General features: G+C 46.7%; 1 protein-coding gene across 1 annotated transcript in view; it reads left to right on the forward strand.

Moving 5' to 3' along the window:
- Positions 1-20,835, forward strand: part of LOC126872699 (iroquois-class homeodomain protein IRX-6-like) — a 37,506-nt gene extending 16,671 nt beyond the window's left edge. Inside the window, exons 2-5 of the mRNA XM_050632814.1 lie at positions 4,096-4,587; positions 7,067-7,179; positions 17,966-18,270; positions 18,418-20,835. Coding sequence (XP_050488771.1) covers positions 4,096-4,587; positions 7,067-7,179; positions 17,966-18,270; positions 18,418-19,340 — 1,833 coding nt within the window. The 3' untranslated portion in view covers positions 19,341-20,835. The remainder of the gene's footprint in view (positions 1-4,095; positions 4,588-7,066; positions 7,180-17,965; positions 18,271-18,417) is intronic.
- Positions 20,836-22,979: the final 2,144 nt, after the last annotated feature.

Below are 22,979 nucleotides of genomic sequence, written 5' to 3' on the forward strand. Positions count from 1 at the left end.
GACTTGTTAGAATAACCCGATTCTTTTGCAGTATCATAGGACGCGTTAGAAGAATTGTCTCTCTTTTTTACTTCAATATAATCGTCTGACAGTCTACTATCGTAGTATTGAAAATATACGGTATCGGACAAGCTCCGTTACTACAGGACGTTCTATAGAATTCGTAGATAATCTTACGTGCGATTTAACTCGACTATGGCATTCCACCTCTATCTAAACTATTAACGCTACCAATTGCCTTGTTCGAGACATTTACAGCGCTGACACCTAGAAATGTTAGTCGCCATCAAGCTACCGAACACTAAAATTCTTTTTCCACGTGTTCTCAACACGTTCAGCTACGATAGAACCTGTAGCTGGAGTCGTGCAGTAATCGTATCGTAATGCATCCTTGCCATACGTGACAGTGGTCGCAGCTTCCGTTTTCCTTTGGCCAAGAGCTGCGTGCGCCCCGGAGAGAAATCGTGGCACTAGCAATTAGCATCGTCGTGGAACAAACGAGCCATCCTATCGGGCTAATGCCTCGATATATCGATCCCTCGGCGCGCGAATAATTGTCGCTCTTCGTGGTAGCCAGCTTCGACGAACTCTCCAGCTCTATAGCCACGACACGGCTACCTTGAACGCTACTTTAAAGGCGGCGAGAGCCAGGCGAATCTGGCGACTACGAGCTCCAAGGTGTGATATAGTTGCCGGTTCTGTGTACACGGTTGCGAGAGTGCTGCACACGGGCTCTCACTTCTCTCGTTCGATGCGATCGCGTGGAGTAACTCAGGAACTGGCGGCCGCTTCTTCTTCTCCTCTCGGACCGTAGCACTGAATTATGGTCCGTGGCTCCGGACACTCGCCAACACGCTTCGTCGTTTAACCCCATGCCCGATCCCGAGCCCCGAAGCGCATTCTTCCCGTCCTCTGCTTTTCTCTCGAGGACCTCTCACAGGATTCTTACGATTCCCGGTGAGAACAGCCGCCTCGCAGTATATCTGCCGCCCCGATGCACTCTTCCTGCGGCTCCTGCGACCTTCTGTCTTTTACCCGATACACAGGCGTACCGAATCTTGTCCATAGAAGCATACCTATGGCGGGATGAAAAACATAGCGGTGCATGCTAAGATTTAGGGAATTTGAATTTCGTCAGGTATTCAAATTTTTGAAAGTATGTCCCTTTAACTTTTATGATTAGATCGTGATTTCGTTCTCTGTCACAGAAAGATACGATGCCGCTTTTACAACAATAAGCATAGAACAGTCTGCTTCATGAAAGTTAAGGTTTAACCTACGCCATTATGTATACGTATGAGCGGACCAAAATTCTTTTCACAATTCTTACCAGACTCCATAAAAATTGATTCGTACTGTAGCAAAAACGATTGACAAATACCGGCAAATAAATCGCGAAATAGAGCGTCGCTCGATCATCGCGACCGCGATTAAAATATCAACCGGTGTAAGCCCCTGTAGCTTACAATTCGCGCGTGCGCGTATTAGCAAAACCGTAGCTCGAAACGCGGCATGATCAAAAAGAGAGAAGGGACGATGTGTATTTGGCGAACCGAGTATTCCAACGCGCGTATCGAGTTTTATCGAGTTCGATCGAGATACTTTTGTCCTTCCTGTCAAACGCGATTTCCAGCCACGGCTGCGTGGATCCTGACCATCACAGTGTTATACTGCCAGGCAGTTGGAAGCGTCAGACAGAACGGCGTAACCGGGACACGCATTAACGCCACTCTCTCGGTGCCATAATGCGCGGCGGGTCACGTTTTTCGTCCCAATACAATGCACGCGCGGTCCTGCCTTTCGGCAATATGTTACGGAGCCATCGAAACGAGGCGATGGATGGATGGATGGATGGATGGATGGATGGATTGATGCGGTCGAATAGGGACGTTCCACACGCAGGGGGTTTGTTTAGGCTCCGCCGCGCGAAAGCCACTCAACCCGCTAATCTATTTAGCCGTGCTGTTTGATATGGAATTAATGAGGACGCCTTGGTATTATGTACGGGCTTGATTTTCGGTTTACCTTCCCGAGGATGAAAAGGGGGGAGCGCGCGTCCAAGACCTTTAGACTTAGCAGTTGCTCCTCTGGCTTTTCACGCCGCTGCGCTGCTGGAAAAGTCCTTTTAGGGTGGTGGTTTCTCTCTTTCATCCTCTCTCTCTCTCTTTCTCTTTCTGGGTGTGGTTCGTTCGCGCAGCTGCTCTCCCGTTGTTGCTCTGCCTGTCGCCGATTATCGGCGTCGAACGTGCCACCGGAGGCGTTTATTGTTTCGTAAATCGGAAACAATCGCGTCGGCAGGTGTGTGTTTAACGGAAGTCCCTCGGTTCCCTGGAGGCTGCGCGCCACGGATATATCGGGTTAAACGGATACGTTTCGGATATTTCGTACACACAATTCGCTCTGAGAGAAAGTCGCACGATTAATATGGAAATGTTACATCGTTTATTAGCGTGTTTAGATAACGCCGAGTAAATTATGCGCGTGTTCTTACGGAAGTTGCTAAAATTCGACGAACGGTTGGAATAATTTGTAATAGTTTCCACGACGAATCGGCTGTCTTTCTATCCGGTCAAACGATCTAACCTACGGACTCGCGTATCAACGAATTCATCGGTCCGTTTCGAGAAACGCTAAACCAACCGGACTTGCAACCGAACACGATATCGTTCGCAGTTAACTCGTGGCGGGTTTCATAACGCCGTTCGATCAATTTTCCCGCGATCAACCACCATTAATTCGTTCTTAACGAGCTCTGGCGCGCAGCAAAATGGGAAGCTTGCGACCTGCTCCACTTCGCGTGCATCCGTGCAATCGGAGAACGTGTAACACGGCTGGAGATCGAGTAACGATTAAAACGTCCAGCCTCGGTGATGCTGGCGTTGACGTTGTCAGCGAATCTTCGACGGTGATACCGGTAGTCTCTCCTGAGCAAACTTTTTTTTATGTTAATATGCTTCCCCATATGTGTACCCAGTTGCGTACGTACGGTCGTAGGAGCAAGTCTCGACGCGTATGGCAGTTTCGAACGAGTGTCTACAAATGTGAAAACACGACGATTACGAGTTTCCCGATTTCGTAACCAGCTAATGGCGGCGCGAATGGACGACGGTTCGTAGCACCTGGTACACGGTCGTTCGCCGTCGCTTAAACGACAAATGTCGAGCGTAAATCTGACCGCGAGTAGGTCAAGAGACGGAGGTAAATTTTAAGCTCGCGATAAAAAATTGCGGTAAAAAGAGGAGCAGTTAGCGTGTAACGCGAGAAAAGGTAAAGAGAGGGATCCATGGAGAGTGGGTGACCTACGGAACATAAACGCACTCTCCCACTCTGGATTGTTTACCGAGAGAAAGGAGCAGGACGGTCGTCGAGGATTTTCAAGCAAACAGTGGCGTTGTAACGAGTCGTTGTTTAAGCTCAGCGTTTTCGGAACGATTTTGTCGAAAGACGCGAAACATCTTGTTTTCGCGAAGATACGCAAGTTATCCTTCCCCCTTTTAACGCGTGGCTCGCAACCGATACGCGGCAATGCAAACAATTTTTAGTCAAGAATGTATCTCCTGTTTAAATTATGATACGTACCGACGAATGTTCAGGGCGCTGGACATGTATACGATCGATCACGTAGCCGTCTGTTGTTTGGTAAATATAATAATACGTCATATCTCAGTCGAAGCTAAGAAGTCTTTTTATCTAAATACGTATTTCTCGTCGAATATCACAATATATCGATAAAACGCTGAAAAAGTTAATTTTTTCTTATACGTCTCTCAAATGAATTTCGTACACTGTCATCCTAATTATTGCATCAGCCTAGTAATCACGTTTCATAATTTAATATCTGTAACGACGATTACAAAAAAATCAATCAGGGATCTCTTGTATAATTTCTGCACACGCTTCTTATCGCTAATGATACCGATAACAACAACAGAATTTATCTTTTCCTAACTTAAGTAATTAATCAATATCACGCGAGTACTTTCTCGACCATCCTTTTATTTCTTCTAAATATATCTATGTAATCTGTATAATACTATCACACACTACGTATATATTATACAATCTTATCAAAAATTATGCTATCTGTTGTTCCAGTGTCCTGTGACAGTGAGCTCGTCGCTGACGTCCTCTGCGGCCTCGCCGGTCTCCGGTACGATCCTGAGCGCAGGCGGTTCGTCGCTGGTCAGCGTAGCGGGCACCACCACGAATCATCCCCTGGGCGTAGCTGCCGGTCTATCGAACGCGAGGATGGCGGTGACCAGCGCGGTGGTTAGGCCGCCAGGTAGCCCAACCACGTCGGTCAGCCCGTCGCAGGGTCATCCGCCACCGACGACCGGCGGCCCAACGCCGACCGGACGGTGTTGCGACACCGGAAGACCCATTTTCACGGATCCGCTCACGGGTCAAACCGTCTGCTCCTGTCAGTACGAGATTCTCGGCGGTTATCAACGCCTGGGTGCGCTACCTGCTGCGCTCTCCATGTACAGCGCGCCGTACGCGGCAGCGGCGGCCGCCGCCGCCTCCGAGGGCATGGCAGCCTATTTTCCGCCCCTGGGGGCCGAACAGGCACCTTTCTACACGCCTACGGTGAATAGATTTAGATCTTTTTCCTTTTTTTTAATTGAAGATTATTATTTGTATTAAGTTAGGCAAAGTTTGAAATTATTTTTTTATAGAATTAAAAATTTATGGAGAATGACAGAATTCTATCATTTTTTATTTTTTTTTTTTTTTTTTGTTTTAACGAAGGATCTATTAAAACAAAGGAAATCGAGATGATTTTTACCAGTACTATTTGTGACAATGGATATCAATGGGCGAATAACAGAGCTGAGAATTGTACAAAATCGGCAATCGGGTAAAATTATTCTCTGTACTCCATCCATTCACTGGTGCGTACTTTCCCGATTTCACCCTGCATTGTTTAATTATGCTATCACGGCTCGAGCGACTGTTCTCGCGCAATAAACGTCAACGCAATGCGCGGCTCGCGCTCGATGTTCATACGACCAGCTTTTCATCCCTTTCAACCACCAGCCTTAAAAGTTCGTTTCATTGCATCCACGGCAGTTCGAAGATCTTCTTGTCTTCATTACTATCAATGTAATCAGTCCCAATCGCTAACATTTTCCTGATCTTTTACTATATATTTTCTCTCATCCTTTGTTTCTTTTCTTTTTCTTACCAGAATATAAACTTCTACCAGTGTCTAACCTTCGTTAAAATATTGTTCGTACGAATCTACCGCTTATCTTACATCACCGCTAGTTTCATCGGAGAGATAACGAACTCGTGGATTGACCAACTCGCGACGATACTATACGCGTTGGATTGTAAACGTATATCGAATCTCGTGCAAGTTTTTCTTCACCAATGGTAGGAGAGAGAGAGAAAGAAAGATGCTTTCATTTGGCATGCACGTTCGCGAAGCGTTCAACGATAATCGAGATGTTATCGCAGCGAAAGATCCCGGACAGTGTGATGTTAATATAGGCGAGCATGGGAGGAGAGAAGAAGCATAGCGACTTTGGATCGGCAATCGCGTGTATTCGTCCGACCGAGAGAGGTTATCGGACCACACACAAAGCGCATACACGGAGAAAATAGCTGCGAAGCGTAAATTTATGAATCCGTCCTGTCGTAACAGTGGAACACTGTCGTGTTCGAGCCGTCGCCGTGGCCGGCCTGTTATCGTCGCTCTTTATGATCGAGCTTAAGGGGTAAGCGCATAAGAGTGTGGCCTCTCGTCGTAACCGAGCAGCAGATTGCACACACAGGTTGCGCGGAACCACGTACTCGAGGTACCTTCGTGGCTAATGTTCTCGAGACTCTTCTACTTGCACCTATCGAGCACCGTTTTTAATGAGATCGTTCGTTTCGATCGTGATTTCCTAGTTGCTTCGTGACTGATTTCAAACTTACACAACAGATGGTCGATTTTTATACGTATTTATATTTTCGTCAATAGAATCGTAGAAAAGGAAATTGGAAGTTTTCGAACAAGCAAATATTACAACAATCGTGAAACATTTGTAAGATTTACGATAGAAGATATCGGTAAAACGTTAGTAAGATGGGCTAAAATGAAAATAAAAGAAAAATATTGTCACGAGCGAAAATTAGCGTTATCAATGTACGACAAAACGTTTGTGTTTTAGAATATTCATGTGCGTCGGAAATCTAGATCTCCTTTGCTTTTAAGTTCAGTTTAAGCACATGAAATTCCATGGGTCGAGCAGCAACGTTTTCAAAGAGTCTCAAATAAACGCGACATTGGGCGCGTGAATTTCCTAGGTCAAGGAACTCGAACCGCCCGTTATTTTCGAGTGCTAATTACGCCAATCCAACGATGGCTACGCAGTTCGAACACGATGTATAATTAATGTCGTTAATGCAAGACTAATGCATATGAAAAAGTCGGGGAGAAGAACAACGAATCGTTTGGAATCAGAAGGGGGAACGAAGGGCGAGAAGAATTCTATGGTTCTATTATTCTACCGGTTGATAGAGGTTTAAATGCGGCTGGTATACGAAGTCAAACCATCGGGGTTATGGGTTACAGAAACAAACAATAACGGCACACATCGATTCTAATTACTGTTATCGCCGCTTTGCCAGCTATTTTTCTCATTATCGTCGATGAATTGAAGATCGATCGTGAAGGCGTCGATTAACCGCCACGTCCTTAAAAAAAAGTGGATACTTCCGCTGGTTAAACTGGTTAGATGCTTTTTTTGTACCAGGATCCAGTAGTATAAGCATAATTGAGAATTAAAAGGAACGTTTTAACGTTGACAGAATTCCATTTTGGGACACGTTCTGTGATACACGTGATTTTTTAGTCGACTTCAACGAGTGGAAGATACACGATATCGTCCAGCGGCATTTCTACATCGAAAGATAGTACCACTATGTTCCGTTCGTTTTGCAATTGGGCATGCGTTCCAGATTGGAACGAATCACGACTCGAATCACGCATCGAAGAATTGGTCTTTTTTAGTTGCGTTAATTACTCATGCGAGGCGTTGCCACACGTTATTAACAAGTATAACTGCTTTGCTTGCAGGCTGCTAGCCTCGATCTGAAGGAAAATCTTGGAGCAGGAGCCGCGGCAGCGTGGCCTTATCCATCAGTGTACCATCCTTACGATGCCGCCTTCGCCACCTACCCGTACAACGGGTGAGTTTTCGAAATATTTCTCCTACATCGATTTTTCGGATTTCCCTCCGAAGGGTAATAAAGATGAGAATAAAAGAAATCTACGCTTTCTCCTCGAGAAGGTAATATTCTTCCCAAATTCTAAATGGCGCATATCGCTTTGGACAATTAGGGGATAACGTTTATGGACAATTCGGAAAGAAATACCGCGTATTTAAAGCAACGAACTCTCCACGGAGAACGTACGAGTGGAGGCTTTCCAAAGTACCACCATATATTTCACGCGGTGATAAAGACAGTCGCGTACTAAATCTCCCTCGATTCGCTGGAAACTCGGCATAACCGTCGACGAACATTTTCGAAGCCGGAACGGCTAACTGTATAATTATTTTCAGTTGCACGCTCTTGAAAAAAGTCGCGCGAAACGATAACACGGTGTCGGTACAGAAATACGACTCGGCCGAGCAGATAGCAGTACGTTCGTACGATATGACCACTAAGAATAATATACCTTTCTCCAAATGCTTCAACGCAAATCGAACGTGCGTGCTCTCGTGTTAATTAACCGCCGAAGAAACCGAGCGACGTCACCCGCGCGGAAAGTTTTCCTGCCACTTGAAAATTATCTCAATTGTCTTTCGAGCGAACAAGTCGAATCTCCAATACGCTCCTGTTCTCTCACACGAAATCTCGACAATATAGGAGAGGAAAGAGAGAAGAAGTCTTGCTTTACTCCGACGTGCGTTCACGCGAGTCAGCTTTGGTCGGGATGTCGACGCGTTCTCGCGCGCGCGTTCCCGATAACGCGCCAGAGAACCACATAAACATTCCAATAAATTAGCGCTCCGTTGACCCGGGACTGTCGCCTTGGGCGTTTTTATTCTCGCGCTTGGCGCTGGAATCGGTCAACGCGTGTCACGATGCGATCGGTGAAAGGTCTTGCCCGCCTGATAAATCGGAATCGTATTATCTGCGCAGGGCAAGATTATAAATATTCGGAGTGCTTGCCTTTGGAGACGCATGGCACAGAGAGGTGGACCAAGCGAACTCTGTCGATGATTAATCGGTCTATCTACGTTTCCGGCCTTCTTCTCGACGTCACCGGAATTTTTCAATTTTTCCTTCCCCTTTCTCCGTCCTTTTCTCGTTTCTGTCTTCAGCTGATATCGCGCTATCGTTATCGTCGCGTCCCCGCCATGGAATTTATGTACATAGAGATGCCAAACTGTGACACTCGAACCGATTTGTAAGCTCGCTTTTACGACTTGCTAATGAGATCGATGATTGTAAACAATGAGAATATGGGGAAGCGATATTGTAGCCAGTAATGGGCGAGTAGTTTATTAGTTCTTTACAAGATCGTTGCGAAGAATTATTCCGTATAAAGTAACACATAATTTACCGAAGAGTTATGTACGAACACAAAGAAATACTGAAACAGTGGTTCTCAGAAGAGGATATAGAAACGAGGATATAAACTGACGATATCTCTGCGTGCGAATTTTATAGTATATACGTATTACATTTGACGTATTATGTCGCGATAATGTTGCAAATGATAAAACATCCGGCACGTATCAGTTATTTCGATCTGATCCGGAGAAACGCGACCCGCGGTCACGTATCCGACGACCCGGTGACGAGTCAACGACGTCGTTCTACGCGCCGGTCTCACCTCGTGGAATCTATACTGCCGCGTGACGCACTTCCGGCGGAGACTGCTTCGTATGCAAGGAAGCGATCGGGTACTACAGCTTGCTTAGCATCCATTCGGTCTAGTCGGTTCGCGCACCGGGTCTTCCTTTACGGAGACCTACCGCGCCGGTCCACACCGGAACCGCAACTCCTCGCCGCGATAACAATTACCGGAAGATCCGGGGATGCACCTGCCGGCTTCGAGATCCGTTGTCAGTGATCGACGTCGAACAATCTAGTCTTTTTTACCTTTGATCGTACACGGACTGACGAAAGTATTCGAACATTTGCAGATACCTTTTACGAATGTATTATGTGTGTTGCAAGAAACATTTCGAAATTTCATTAGCTATTAGTAAATGACATTTAACAGTCACGATTATACGGACGAAGTGAAGAAACAAGTCTGAAAATATACGATACAGAAATTACGTAATACGTATGTATTTAGTACGTGCATATATTTTGCGAAGATCGCAGAAGTATTTAATTCCAAATTTTTGTACAATAATATAATCACGACAGTTCTCATTACGGTGCTAATTCATTTATTCGGGGTATGTTAATTGATTTTATCGATCGAAAAAAGAAGGGAGAATCGATCGATTCGATCGGAGATACGATGAGCTAATTATATTGACACAACTTGTTGGAAATACAAGTGTTTAAATTTCCCGCGGAATTGATTGATACGTCGTGTTGCACGATTTGTCTCAATTTCTCGCGACCGTAATTCCATTTGTCAAGATAAGCGGTTATGAACTGATACACAGACCACTGTTTCTTCGTTCGGTTCTTCGGCGGACACTTGCTCGAGGAATACGTTGATTAATGCAAACGATGTATCGATAGGTGAAGATATCGAGCAGCGATTTGATTACCTCGACACACGGTACTCGCTTGCCCGAGCAATCGAATTCAAATTTAACACGATATTATTGAAATCAATTTTCTTTCGGTGGACGGAACGCTTGCACCGTCGTTGAAACATGGAATAATTCAACGCATTAACGACGCTATATCGTTAACAAACAAGGCTAATTTCTACCTACACTTCGCAATTAATTTCTACTCGAGTTAAACATGTTAATTGCCACGTTTTTCTACTTGGACGCATTGTCGTAGACACCAGAAGTTCGTATCTCGTTGCCAACGGATTATCCATCGGCCAAAAATATCGGTATACATATATTCGATAGTCGTTATTTTCCTTGCATTTTTCCTACACACACGTACGCCAGTCTATTCGTCGCTGTGGACTCGATACGTTATCGAAGTCTTTTTTCTCGAAACGTTGTAATAAAAGCCACGGCACGAGATTTATTTTTGCATGTTATGCTTCGATACAAAGTTTTCAACGTCGTTAGAGCGTACCAGTCAACGTTCAACGAGGATCGACCTGACCACACGACATTTATCAATGCTTTTTCCCACGCACGCACGTTTCTATGTCGCGAAGAAACTCAAGCTCGATGACGCTAATAACAGCTGAGTAACAATTGTCGCATCGATAATGCTCGTTCGATGTTCGACCGCTACTTACGTAACGCAGAACTTTTATCAATACACCGTGTACCGGTATTAAGTCTGCTTCTTTTTGCGCTGGTTAATAAGATAGCGACGTGTTCACAGGTTCTTTTTGTGTAAACGATTATTTACTCAACTATGCTATGTATCGGAGGCGAAACTTGAGGATTGAACATCAGTCCTGTATATGATCCTCCAATTGAGACGATCGTAAAAAGCAAAGATCAGTTTGGTTTCTGAGAGATCTAGATTTTACTCTACTTCGACTTTTATCGGTCTCTACGAAGTTTCTCATCGGCGAATCCTTTTTCGGCTATTCTAGTAACTCGTCGCAATTTTGCAACGTTTTCTAACGTATTCGATAAGAGGAGAAAGAAAAGAAGGATAAGGATATAGCAGCGAAGAGAAAGGATCGAGAAGCAGTCACGTAAAAATCGACGAGGTGGCGAGGATCGCAGAGCACATTATGCCAGGGCGCGCGCTTCGTCGACCGTTTAACATAAGCATACAAAAAGCCAATAATAAAGAGTTGGCATGCACGGCCGCGAGGTCTTGGGATCGTGTGGGTTAACGGTCTCGTCTTTCCGGCGGATTGGCCCTGCTTCCGGGGACATATAGGGTAAACAATAAGAAACAAGCGGCCAGTGGGTAGCGCAGTCACTGGTTGTACGAACACAGGCCGCGCTTACATAGGCTGCTCCTATGTCCGGCTTCGGCTTCCTCCCGTTTCGCGTCGCGTCCCTCGATCGACGACACGTATTATTAAGTGTGTCCGTACAACGACCGATGTGTCGGCACGCGCTTCGGGCCTCGAGCGCGTTTAAGGACGTCGCGACGATCCGCGAATCTTAATCGCCGCTCGCCCGGTCGTCGTCGCCTTTTCCTCGGCGAACAGGTGCGCGAACCCATTTCTTTCACGGATAGTTGGGGGAATCTATGTTTGGTGCGAGCATCTAGTTCAAGATTTTGTATAGGAAACAAATGAAGGAAGCTGAGAGTGCGAAAAATCGCGAAGTTTATTTTCTGTTTTCTAAAAGTTTTTCTTAGTAGAAGCTTCATGGCATTGGAAGTTAGAGATTTATTAGGAATTTTCTATGGTTGTTTCCTTTCCTTTAATTTGATTTACATAATTTTTCTAATCCACCGTTTTCATGGATTTTGTAGATAAGTATACAAATATGATAATTACTCGTAAGTTAGGAATACATATCAAGATGAAAGTATTTCTCGGAATTAGAGAAACTTTACGTAGGAACTAAATATTTAATGTATCAATCTACATATCTATTGTAACTTAAAAGGAAATGAGACACATATATATTCATTCGTTATCTAGAAACATTATACTATTGATACATATCAAATCTAACCCTAAATCCTCATATATCAATTTCGGTCAGTAGAGGAGTGTGATTGTTTGACGAATTATTACCGAGGGATCGTATATTTGTTCATGACAGAAATTGGCTCTTAGGCGAATTCATTTTCTTCGATATCCAGCACTGTTTCCCACGAATTTGATAAGATTAAAGGGAGTTTTTATACCGAAAGGTCCCTTCGTTGCACGATTGTGAAACGTTTTCCGTCGTTTCATACCTTTACGGACCGAGAGTTTTGTATCGAGAGGATATTGTCCGTGCATTATTTACTAAACCTAGAACGATACGAACGTCGATCCTATCTAAGACCATTTAGCGTTGCCAACAAGCGGTGTACGTTTCGACGATAAGATCGCTTATTTGATTTACGTCGCGAGTATATTGCCAACCCTTTCTGAAAGCCCCGCCAAATATTTGCCGTCTTCGCTCTCGCAATAGAATTACATCGAATCATGCCGCGCATCTGATTCATCCTAACGGTTAGTCGTCTAACAACGTTGTTCATCGATCGTTCTCCTATCTACGTAGAACGCGCAACAGTGCCTACTCGCGTGTCTACATATTGAAATTTGTATAATCTTGTTTTCTAAAATGTCTACCTAGCTTAGCTCCAGATCCAAATTGATACTAGTCTATCATTTATTCTACGTATATCGGGAACTTACGGTCGATTGTGATCGAATTTCCATGACTCGAATCTCTTCTATTATTCTAACACCTGTAACATTGCACATATTTTTCAAATCCCCAATTTCTCATCTCAAACCTGCTACTCCAGAGCCAAGACCCTCCCGATCGATCTTCCAGCACCAATCGTACAAAAGGACAAATTCATTCTCGTCTATAGCGTTCCCGGAGGACTCGTTCGGTCGTCAAACCGTCCTCGGATCCGACAGAAACCGGGAATATCTCAAAGTTAATGAGTGCGGGCCCCACGCGCGGCGTTTCAGGACGTGTCACGTCCCCCGATGATGTACGGCCGTTTAATGACCCGGTTTTAGTCCTAGAGGGTGGTTTTTGCCTCGCAAGGGTTGCGCCGGTGAAAAGTCACCGACACGCGTTTTTCGTTAGCGGGGACATGCCACCGCGTCCCTCCTTCTCTTCTTGAAACTTCGACGTGCAGATGACAGCGCGTCGTCGTCTCGCAGCCGCGCCTCCGCGCTTTTCTCATTAGCCTTAATGGACGCAGATTAGGCCTGTCGAGCGGTCGACTTGGATTTAATGACCGGGCCGCACCCCTTCTACCGATATTCTCCTCGCGAGAACGAGCATCCAGGTGAACGTTGCTTTACGAATGACGCGTGTCGAAAGGTCATCCGTGTATGCTTCATGCTATGAGGAAAGAGTCGTTTTAAAGATTTATAGGTCGATCGATTAATCAATTCTTTGAGTACCTGCCAACACGGCTCCCCGTACAATTCTAAAACGCTTGCAAATTGTGCAAACGTATAGGTTGTTTCGAGTATCAAAGGTATATATATGTATATGTATGTAAGGAACACAGTTGAGTGAGTTGTAAAATGTTAAGCGTGGAAATTTTTCGAGGTTCGTAGACGCGTGGAATGAATTAATGTTTTACAGAAGAGCGTGTCCTTTTACCTAAAGGGTAGCTGGTTACATTTCAGACACAAATTACATACTCGACTCAGCGTGTTCTTTATCGAGCGTTAAAGACTCGTGCAGCGGTGTAACGGTAGAACGAGACATACGAGCGTGTAGCCGCTGGAACTCGCAGCTCCGAGTCGTTTGGCTTTTGTAAATTTTCGCGAGTTAGCCATAACAGAGCGCCGCGCTGCCGAGTAATCTCGGTCGACGATAATTCAGCGGCGAGTGACTTTAATCGTGGCTCCTACGGGGCGGTGTGTGCTTCGTGATGGATTTAAACGATCGTATGACAAAGTAGCGAACCGTGTATCATTTTATATAAACTCGGTTGCACGTACAATGGAGACGGAGAAAGGGAGTGAGAGTGAGATTGTATAATCTTCGTCGTGAGACTTAGTCGTGTCCGCGTGTGGGTGCACTTACCTCTTCTGCCAGGTTTCTCAACGCACGTTCACACGTGCGTGCACACGCGCGCACCGCCGGGTTTACGATCGATCTGTCACGTTGCGAGCAACTGGTAATAAAGTTGGATGTGGAACAACCGACTGTCACCACGTTCGCAAAACTTCAACGCGACGTGTTGCAAGTCTGCGAAGCGCTTCTGAGAACTTAACGCGACGACATCGGTACACGGTAGATGCGTTCGTTGTATAAACCGCCAGGAGAGAATCATCGTCGTCGTCTTCTACCTTTTATCCGTCTTTGGTTCGATCGTGCATCGATCGAAACAGTCTCATCGTCGGTTCACGATGGAAATTTAAAGCAATTCTATTCCTATTCTTTTAAAAATTCCCCAACTCTGACGGGAACCCTCCGCGAACCGGTTATGTCCATATTTTTACATTCCCACGTTTAATCTTTTTTTTTTTTTTTTGTTCTTCCGAGCTTCGAAGAAATATGACAAAATTTTTTTGACAATGTTAGACGATCAGGTTTTAGGTGGAATATTTGAAAGGTTTTGCTTGATACGTAGAGGACTCACAGCTTACCTGTGGACAATCGATTACTGTAAAAAATATTTACTATAAAAGATATCAAAAAAGGAAGAAGTGAAAGCGTCCAAAGCTGTCCACTCGAACACACACCGTACATGTATCTAATTGTCGCGATATTCTAGCCGACCATGAATCGGAGGTAGAGACGGATGAAAAGGGGCCGCAGAAGGTTGGCGTGGCTTCGCGGTTGATTAAACCGAAGCTCGACCATGAGGCAGGTACCTCCTTCTAGGTGAGTGAACGCGTGCGAAGGGACGCGGTATGCGTGCATACACGTATCTACCAAGGGAAGATGGCGCCGTCACCGAAATGGCTGCATTTTCGCGTTGATAAAGACCGCGGAGCCCGCGGAACCATACCTGTGAAAGGTGTGTGTCGAGGGTATAGATTCTAAGAGTGGGAAAAGGGGGATAGTGGTGGTAGCGTGAGAACGACAGAGAGGGAAAAAAGAAGTCGGATATCACCCCTAGTTACGAGCGGTAACGAGGGGCGGAGTCGGTCGAGCTCGCACACCTGCCTCGTTTCGAGCTGGCCATGGTCACTCACCCCCGTTCTTATCCCTCTTAAAAGCTACGCCATGACAAACGCGTTTACGTTAACCGCCGTGCGGCCGAGGGTCGCGAAAAATGGCTGTTTCAGCGGGCTTTAATGGTTGATTCGCTCGAACCGTTTCTTTAAGGGGTGGTGTTGTATCTTCGTGTCCGGAGAATTGGAAGGGTGAAGACCAATTCCGTTATCGTAGAGTTATTGCTACTTCCGATTCAATTACTTTTCTTTTCAATCACTCAGTCTTTATCTTGATATACCTATCTATAATTAACAGACAGAAAGGATATTCAAACGTGTCAGTTATTTAATAGAAGAAAGTGACAGTACTAAAAAGCATAAATGGAGTATTTATAGGCAGCTGAGCGGTAGGGAAAGAACCGGATAAAGTTATTGGGACCTCTGGAGGCAGATTGCCTGTAGCTTGACGCGTTTACCCCCGGGCGGGTGCGAGGAACGTGAACAAAGGCGCGACGTTGAAACGGGAAGCAAAGGACGGGCCGATTAGCAATCGCCATGGAAACAAGCAGTTGATGCGATCAACCCCTGGCGAGCGAGAAGAGGAAAGAGGCCGATCTGGCTCGCACGTACGATCATAGCTGTGCCTATATACGCGTATATAATACGATTTGTATATAGATATACACGACACGTCTCTATATGCGGGAACGGGAGAACGGCTTGGCGCGCATGCAGCGGCCGTATTTAAAGCGGTCGACGAAATGCCCTTTGGTGTATGCGTTCGCGATGGTTGTATGGCGATACCGGAGGCCGAGCGAGAGACAGATTGGAAGAGAAGCGTTACAGAGAAGCGAGGCGTCGCGTCGCGTCGTGTGGAAAGAGATGGAAAAAGTTGGAGCGCTCTGGCGCACAAGAGGAAAAGGAAACAGAGAAACGAAATGTGGAAGAGAGAGACGAATGGACGCGGAAGAGGCGGAGAGATAGAAGCTCGACAACCGCGGGGGGTTGGCAGTAGCTGGCAGGGAGACGGAATCGGTAGAAAGCAGCAGCAGTTCCCGCTCTCGGGGGCGGCTGGCTGTTATCATGAGAAACAAGCTTCCACTCTGATTTTTTAATCCGATCCGCACCCCCTGCCACCGGCTGAATTTTAAAATAACTGCAGAACGCCATTTGCTCCTCGCAAACAGACCGGAGTTAAGCCATCCTCGCCTCTCTTTCTCTCGCCACTTTTCTATCTTCCTGCTCCTCTCTGTATCACCGGTACGCCGCGCCGTGCCATGGCCCACCTCTCTCGCCTCCTTCTCTCCTCCTCCGTCTCTTCCTGCTTCTCCCGTTTGCCGTCTCCACTCTTTCGCTCTCTTTGCGCGCGTGTACGAGCCTTCGACCCTCGACGCTTTTGCCGGATGGATAGGATAGAACAGAACGTAGGATATGATAGCCTAGAGAACAAAGAGGATAGAGCGTATCCTGGGAGAAACGCGCGTGTATGAGTGCGCGCGCTCGCGAACCACCACGTTACATCTACACTCTCGCGGAGGCGGCTGTGATGTCAAATTGAAATGTTTAGCGCCTCGTTTCAGCTGCTGCGAATCCCGCGTACAGACTTCGGTACAGCGGTGGAAGAGAGAGACAGATGGGGCCGCGAAGTGAAAACACAATCGGCACGGAAAGATAGGGGCGAAAGGAAGACAGAAGAGACGGCAGATAGCGCGTGTAGCCCTGCCCCGGGGAGGGGCAGATAAGTGACAGTTTTATTAATTTCCCATCTCATCCCGTCGCGACCATCTCCCCAACCCGCTCGATCCGTCGACACGTCAGTCGCGCGTCCACACACGCCTGCCTCTCTTCTTCCCCCGTATTTTCTTCCCAGCTCGCTGGAACGAAAGAGGGTGAAAATAAAGCTCAATAATGGCGGTTGCCCGTCACGGGGCATCGCCGTCGACGAAGGTGCGCTTCCGTGTCGAGTCTATTGGGATTTCGGCTAACGGTATCTCGTCGTTTCGTATTTTTGCGCCGAGGGTGGATTTTGCGTGGGTAGAAATTTCCTAAATTTTATCCAATTCGTATGTCCTTAGAAAAGAAAAAAGATACGTTAAAACTCTTAAGAAAATATATTCATCCGTTTACGTCAGAGGAGAGAAAATAAAGAAACACAGGGCGGAAGACCGCAACGTCGGAAAAGATGTCGAGATGTCGCAAGGGGTGGAACAAGGAAAAAGGCCAAGAGCCGAGCAAAGAAGGAAAAAGAAGAAGGGAGTAAGCATCTCCCAGCCGTGCTCGCCGCTGGAAAATTTAATTTCGATCCCGTCGATTCAGCAGTTATACCGAAGTTTAATCTTTGATAAGGGTTAGTCTTTTAGTAATGGGATCCCAGGGGGTCGGTCGCTCCGGACGGTCTGGGCGAGGCGCGCCGAAGGGTGAGACGAAACGAATCGTGTTCTCTTTCTCTCTTGCTACGCTTCTTTCCACTCCACTCCACTACGACCGCGATGGAAGGAAGGAGCTTAAACCGTTAGATAGAGATCTGCTCTCGGGATGAAAGTAGTAGCTACCCGCTTATATCGTTCCTCTAACCGAGCAGGACTCGGACTTTTATACCGAGCTCTGGGGGGAGGCGTAACGAGCCTCACGATTGGATAAGTTTCCCGACACGAGCTTCCACCGGAGGCTTTGCCTTCTTCTTCTTCTTCTTCTTCTTCTTCTTCTTCTTCTTCTTCTTCTACGTTTCTCCTCCTCCTCCGGTTTCTCTCTTCCCCGCAATGTGTCTCTGTTATCCAACTCACTCGTATAACGTATCGCGACCTATGTACGTTCCCGACCGCCTTACATCCGGGTTACGTGCATCGTACGACGATGAAAGCGACCGATGTCGAAGAATTTAATAAAAAGATGAACGAGTGGCTCCTGTTAAAGACTTCGTTCGACTCGTTGCCTCTTTTAGTATTGGCCGGTGAAACGTGTTTAATCCCGTATACGTTTCTCGATTTTACAGGAGGACATCACTGATCTTTCGGAAAGGAAAACTGAAAGTTTAACGCGAAACGGGGACAAGACGGTGGGCTTTGATACTGAACAGCCGCCTACTTTGATCTGTTTCAGTTATGGGATGGATCTAAATGGCGCCAGACGAAAAAACGCGACGCGGGAAACGACGAGTACGTTAAAGGCCTGGTTGAACGATCATAAGAAGAATCCGTATCCAACAAAGGGCGAGAAAATCATGCTGGCCATTATCACGAAGATGACTCTGACTCAGGTGTCTACGTGGTTCGCGAATGCGCGGAGACGTTTGAAGAAAGAGAACAAGATGACATGGGAGCCGAGGAATAGGGTCGAGGACGAGGACAACAACAACGACGACGACGACAGCGGAAGAAAAAGCGTGGACGAGAAAGACCGGCTAGGTAAGAACCACGGCAAACATGCGCCTACCTTTCTCCACCTTTTCATCGATTCTATACATTCCTTTCTTACTCCCAACAAAACGCGTCGTCTCCCGACAATCCTTTTCCCTTTCATTGCCCAAAGACAAATCCTATTCTCTGCCACAGACTCAAAGGATTCGGGTACCGGATCAAGCGAGGACGGAGAACGACCGGCCCATCGGATGGACTCTCTTGGCACTAGTGGTGGGTCCACCGGTGTCCAAGGTAGAACCGAGAGCGAATGGAGCGAGTCGCGAGCAGATAGCGGTCCAGATAGCCCGGAGTGCCTATACGATCAGAGAGAGCCTAGGCATCCATTACAGCTTCAGCATCCCGCGTATCTTGCGTCGTCTCATGGTCGACTGCTGCGCCATCCTTCCCCGGAAAGCACGCCGCCCAGTAGTCATCTTCCACCGACCACGACCGCGTCGTCTACGGGCAGTGGAGTCACCACGAAACCGAGGATCTGGTCTTTGGCCGACATGGCGAGCAAGGACGGTGAACAGCAGAGTCCTACACCGACCGCAATGACTGGTCTCTCGTCTCCTTATAGCGGAAGCGGCGGAGGTGGTGGTGGAGTCGCAGGTGGAGGTGGCGGTGGCGGAAAGCTGGTGAGCCCTCTGGCGAGTCGTTTGCCACCTCATCATCCTCTTCATCCAGCTATGCACTCGGGAACGCAGTTCGTTCGGCATCCGGATTTCTACCGAAACCTCTACGGTGCTTCTCACCTTGGATCCGGAGATATGGCCTTGTTGGAAACTTATTCGAGAACCTTGGGCGGTCTGAGTGGGGTGATGCCTCCTTCCACGGCTCCCAGTATACTGACGACCTCCGCGTCGGCTGTGTCAGCGAGTGGTAATGTTAAATCTTTCTCGATCAACGGGGCTAGCGGTGTCCCCGGTGGAGGCGGCGTGCTTCTGACCACCGCGACTTCAGGCTTGTCTCCCTCGTCGTCGTCAACGACGTCCTCCGGTGGGTCCGATCTGTCGCCCCATCCGAGCGGAAGCCTGCCGTCTACGCAGGAGCTCAAGTCACCGGGGCGAGTGTGATTCCCATGCGCGGGGACGATGGACTAATTACTATTAATCGAAGTTTCGAGGGACGGTTCGCCGCGCAGCCGTTCGCGCGTTGTGTGGTGTGTATGACAATAATAATCAGAGACTACATTCTTGTAATTAGTGTACAGTAACTGAACGAAGAACGTCGGAACGAGATACATGATATGTACTGCCCCTCAAGTCCCTGATCTCTCTCCACCGTTCCTAGTCTCTGTCTCTCTCACATTATCTTCTTCTCCTTTTGGATTCCTTTCGCTTCCCTCGGTCCTTTGGTATATCCTGCCCCTCTCTCCTTGATTCCTATTTTCTCTCGTCCTTCGTCGCGAATTTTTCTTCTGTCCGCAGCAAGAACGGGACAGCAGAGAAAGAAAGGTTGGAAATCGATCGATGAAAGATGAAAAAAAAGATGGAAAGATGGAATGGTGTAGGCTCGTTTAACTCTTCCGTAGAGCAGCAGCGCAGCTAATCGCGGTTTAAAAGGAAAATAAGACAAAAAAATACGAAGAAAAAAGATACACTATCCTAGGCGTGTCTACTATGCAGTAATATTATACATAAAGAATACTATATATATAAATACACGATAATAATTAATAATTATTTATGCGTTTGTAAATAGTAGAGAGGGCCCAGTAGAGAGCGTCCGGCCAGTGTATGTATTGTATGTAGAGTAGGTACGATATTATTATTATAATATTGGAGATCATAATTCATACTAACGACGAAGACGATTATTATTATTATTATGATTATTATTATTATTATGGATTATTATTATTGTTATCGCGATGTTTATTATAACATTATCGATTCACGTCAACTCGGTCGATCATGACGGGGTATAGATCGTTGATTACTGTGACAGATTACGGAGGAGCACAACCCGTGCGAGGAAAACCACGTTGAAAGCGTGCGTCTTGCGCCTGAGTTTCTCCGTACGTAAGTATTATTTATTTATTGCTCGAGAGCGCTTTAGCGCGACGACGAATCCTGGAGAAACCGTCGCAGATCGTGATAATAATAATCGACGACGCATCGTTCGCTACGCGTTTTTCTTTCTTTCTTTCTTCTTTCCCCTTTATTTTTTCTTCTATTCCTTTCCTATCTCCGACTTTTTTTGTTTCGGTCGATTTCGCAAGCGACGCTCTATCGTCGAACACGCCCGACTCCGCCCGTAATCTGACAGAACCTGGAACTTGTGTCGTCTGTTCGCGACACAGGGTGGTGTGTGTGTCCAGCTTTTCCAGAAAGATAAAGGGAAAAATACGAATGTACTCGGAGATACTACGTCGGAGGTTCGTGGTGTTCTCGTTAAACGAGACGCGACAGCCGCAGGGCGCAGCGACTGTCAACATATCATGTCATGTCGAGAGTGAACGATCGCCATCACCTTTTAGTCATTCGTGTCCAAAATTTCACGCGAGCTCGTTGATGCCACATTGGCAGATGGCTTGCAGACTGTGTCCTTTCGCAATAAACGAATCATTATAAAAAAAAAAACAACACGTCTCAAAGCCTTCGTCATTCTTCCTCCCTATCTACCCATCCATCCCTTGTACCTTCGATCGATCATTCGATCCCCTATTGCTGTCTTGATCTGTGAGAAGAAACTATGAAGGATACTTCCAGGTATATCAGCGAAAGGTGAGCAGTTTTGCAGATACCGTTACATAATTTCTTGCCGATAATTCACTTTAAACTTACCAAAGCTGCATACAAAGGAAACGAAGAATTTATTCAACGTGTTCTCGCGTATACCACCAACGTTCAGCGAAACAGATCCTTCGTCCTAACGATCCGACTTACGGACGAGTAACGATGGAACGCGAACGATTATACCGGTGGCTGGCTAATCGTGGGCGAATGCATCGAGAGCAGAGAGACAATACGCGCCAGAAGGAGTCCTCCTCGTATCACGGAGAGGAGAGGACAGTCGGCCGGCGACGGCAGCATCGGCGGATGAATATGAAACGTCTTCTCGTTCTCGGAACCGGCCGTAAGATGTACTTATAAAAATGCAAAGCGACCGACTTCTGGGTGGTTGCGGGACAAGCTTGGTTATTAGTAAACATTTAAATCGACAATCGCTATAGGTATACGGGCAACAGCGGGGAATGCCGGCCTCGTTCCCTTCTTTTGCCCTCTCCCGTCGTTGGTTCTCTCTGTCACTGTCCTACGACCGTGCTCGATCCGTTCTTCCGTCGCGTTCTTCGGCGAGATCGAGCGAGAGAGCGATAGTGGAGAACGCAGGCCAGATCGAGCGTGGTGTAGGAAACAAGAAATCAAGTCGCGGGACCACCCGCCACGGCCTTGGAGGCACCGAGCCGCGGATCCCAAGGAGGTCCATCCCGTCTTCATGAATCAACTCGTTCCTGAATCGGCATAAACCTTCAAAGGGTTGTTGTGCTGGTCCTGCCTCCGTGCCCCGCTCGCTAGATCCCGCAGAGTTATGTGGACGTTCGTGTCCCTTTCCGTTCGACTCTCTCTCTGCTTGCTACGACACTCGCTCTTTCTTGGCCTTTGCCTTTTGCGTGCGTTGCTTACGAAAATTGGACGAGTATTCTCGTTCATGGTAAACAGGGCAGATAGTTGGAGTATTGGAACGAAATGGACGTCGCAAGCTTTTAAAGTATGGAAGAAGTCGATTGGTACGATTCGATTCCTTAATTATATTTCCTGCGATATTCTTTTTATCTTTTTCACGGAGAAACTGCGAGGAACGTGCTTTCCAGGGAATCTAACGAGTAATATTAATTTGTCGGTACGTGCGATTACATGGCGCGCATTGCTCGCTCTTCTTCGCTCGCGCTGTGGAGCGTCTAATTTTAGAATTACAAAAATGTATCTATTAAGGCGCGCTGTTAATGCGACGAACGGCATTTAAATTGCTCGGTAAACCCGTTTTATGTTACCATAAAGATACCGATGTGCAAAAATGCAGGTGTGTACGTACGAGGGGGATAGAAGTCTATGGCAACGTTTCCACGGGACAGAGGACCGAGTTACCAGATAAAGCCGACCCATTACCAATATATAGTAGCTCAGTTGTAAAATGATCGTGTCGTCGAGTACCAACCCGAGACAACACTATCTGCCGACCAACGGAGATGCTGTTTTTTAGTGGCATTACCCGACGAACAGACGATAATCGACCACTTATCTTACGTGTACGTCGTGGTCACTGTGCGAACTCTCGATGCGTGCGACGATTCTACAACCTGCGACCGACCGATCGCGTCTTACGGTTCTTCTGCAAAGTTCCTAAAGCAAGGTTTTTCGGGTTTAAGAGCGCGGGTTTATTCAATCAAATTTTCCCTTAACGCAACTATTCACAATGGTAATGTTTTCTGTAGTTTAACAAATTCTACGTAACATTGCCCTCGACAGGATCCATCGGAAATTTTTCGCTCGCTTTACTGTATAAAAGCAAATAGAACTTTATCTCAAATATATTGGATTTTAAAGATACGGGATATGCAGTGTTCGCCGCGATTTAACAGATTTCGTACGAGATAATAGCAAGGAATACGATAACTTTCGTATTCGACCCGGAGCCAATAAAAATTAACAGCTGGTCGTTGGCTCCTCGCGAACAGCGCAGGGACCAGATCCTCCCGGGTCTCGGAGGAT

The sequence above is a fragment of the Bombus huntii genome, chromosome 1, assembly GCF_024542735.1.
Source record: "Bombus huntii isolate Logan2020A chromosome 1, iyBomHunt1.1, whole genome shotgun sequence".
Lineage (NCBI taxonomy): Eukaryota > Metazoa > Arthropoda > Insecta > Hymenoptera > Apidae > Bombus > Bombus huntii.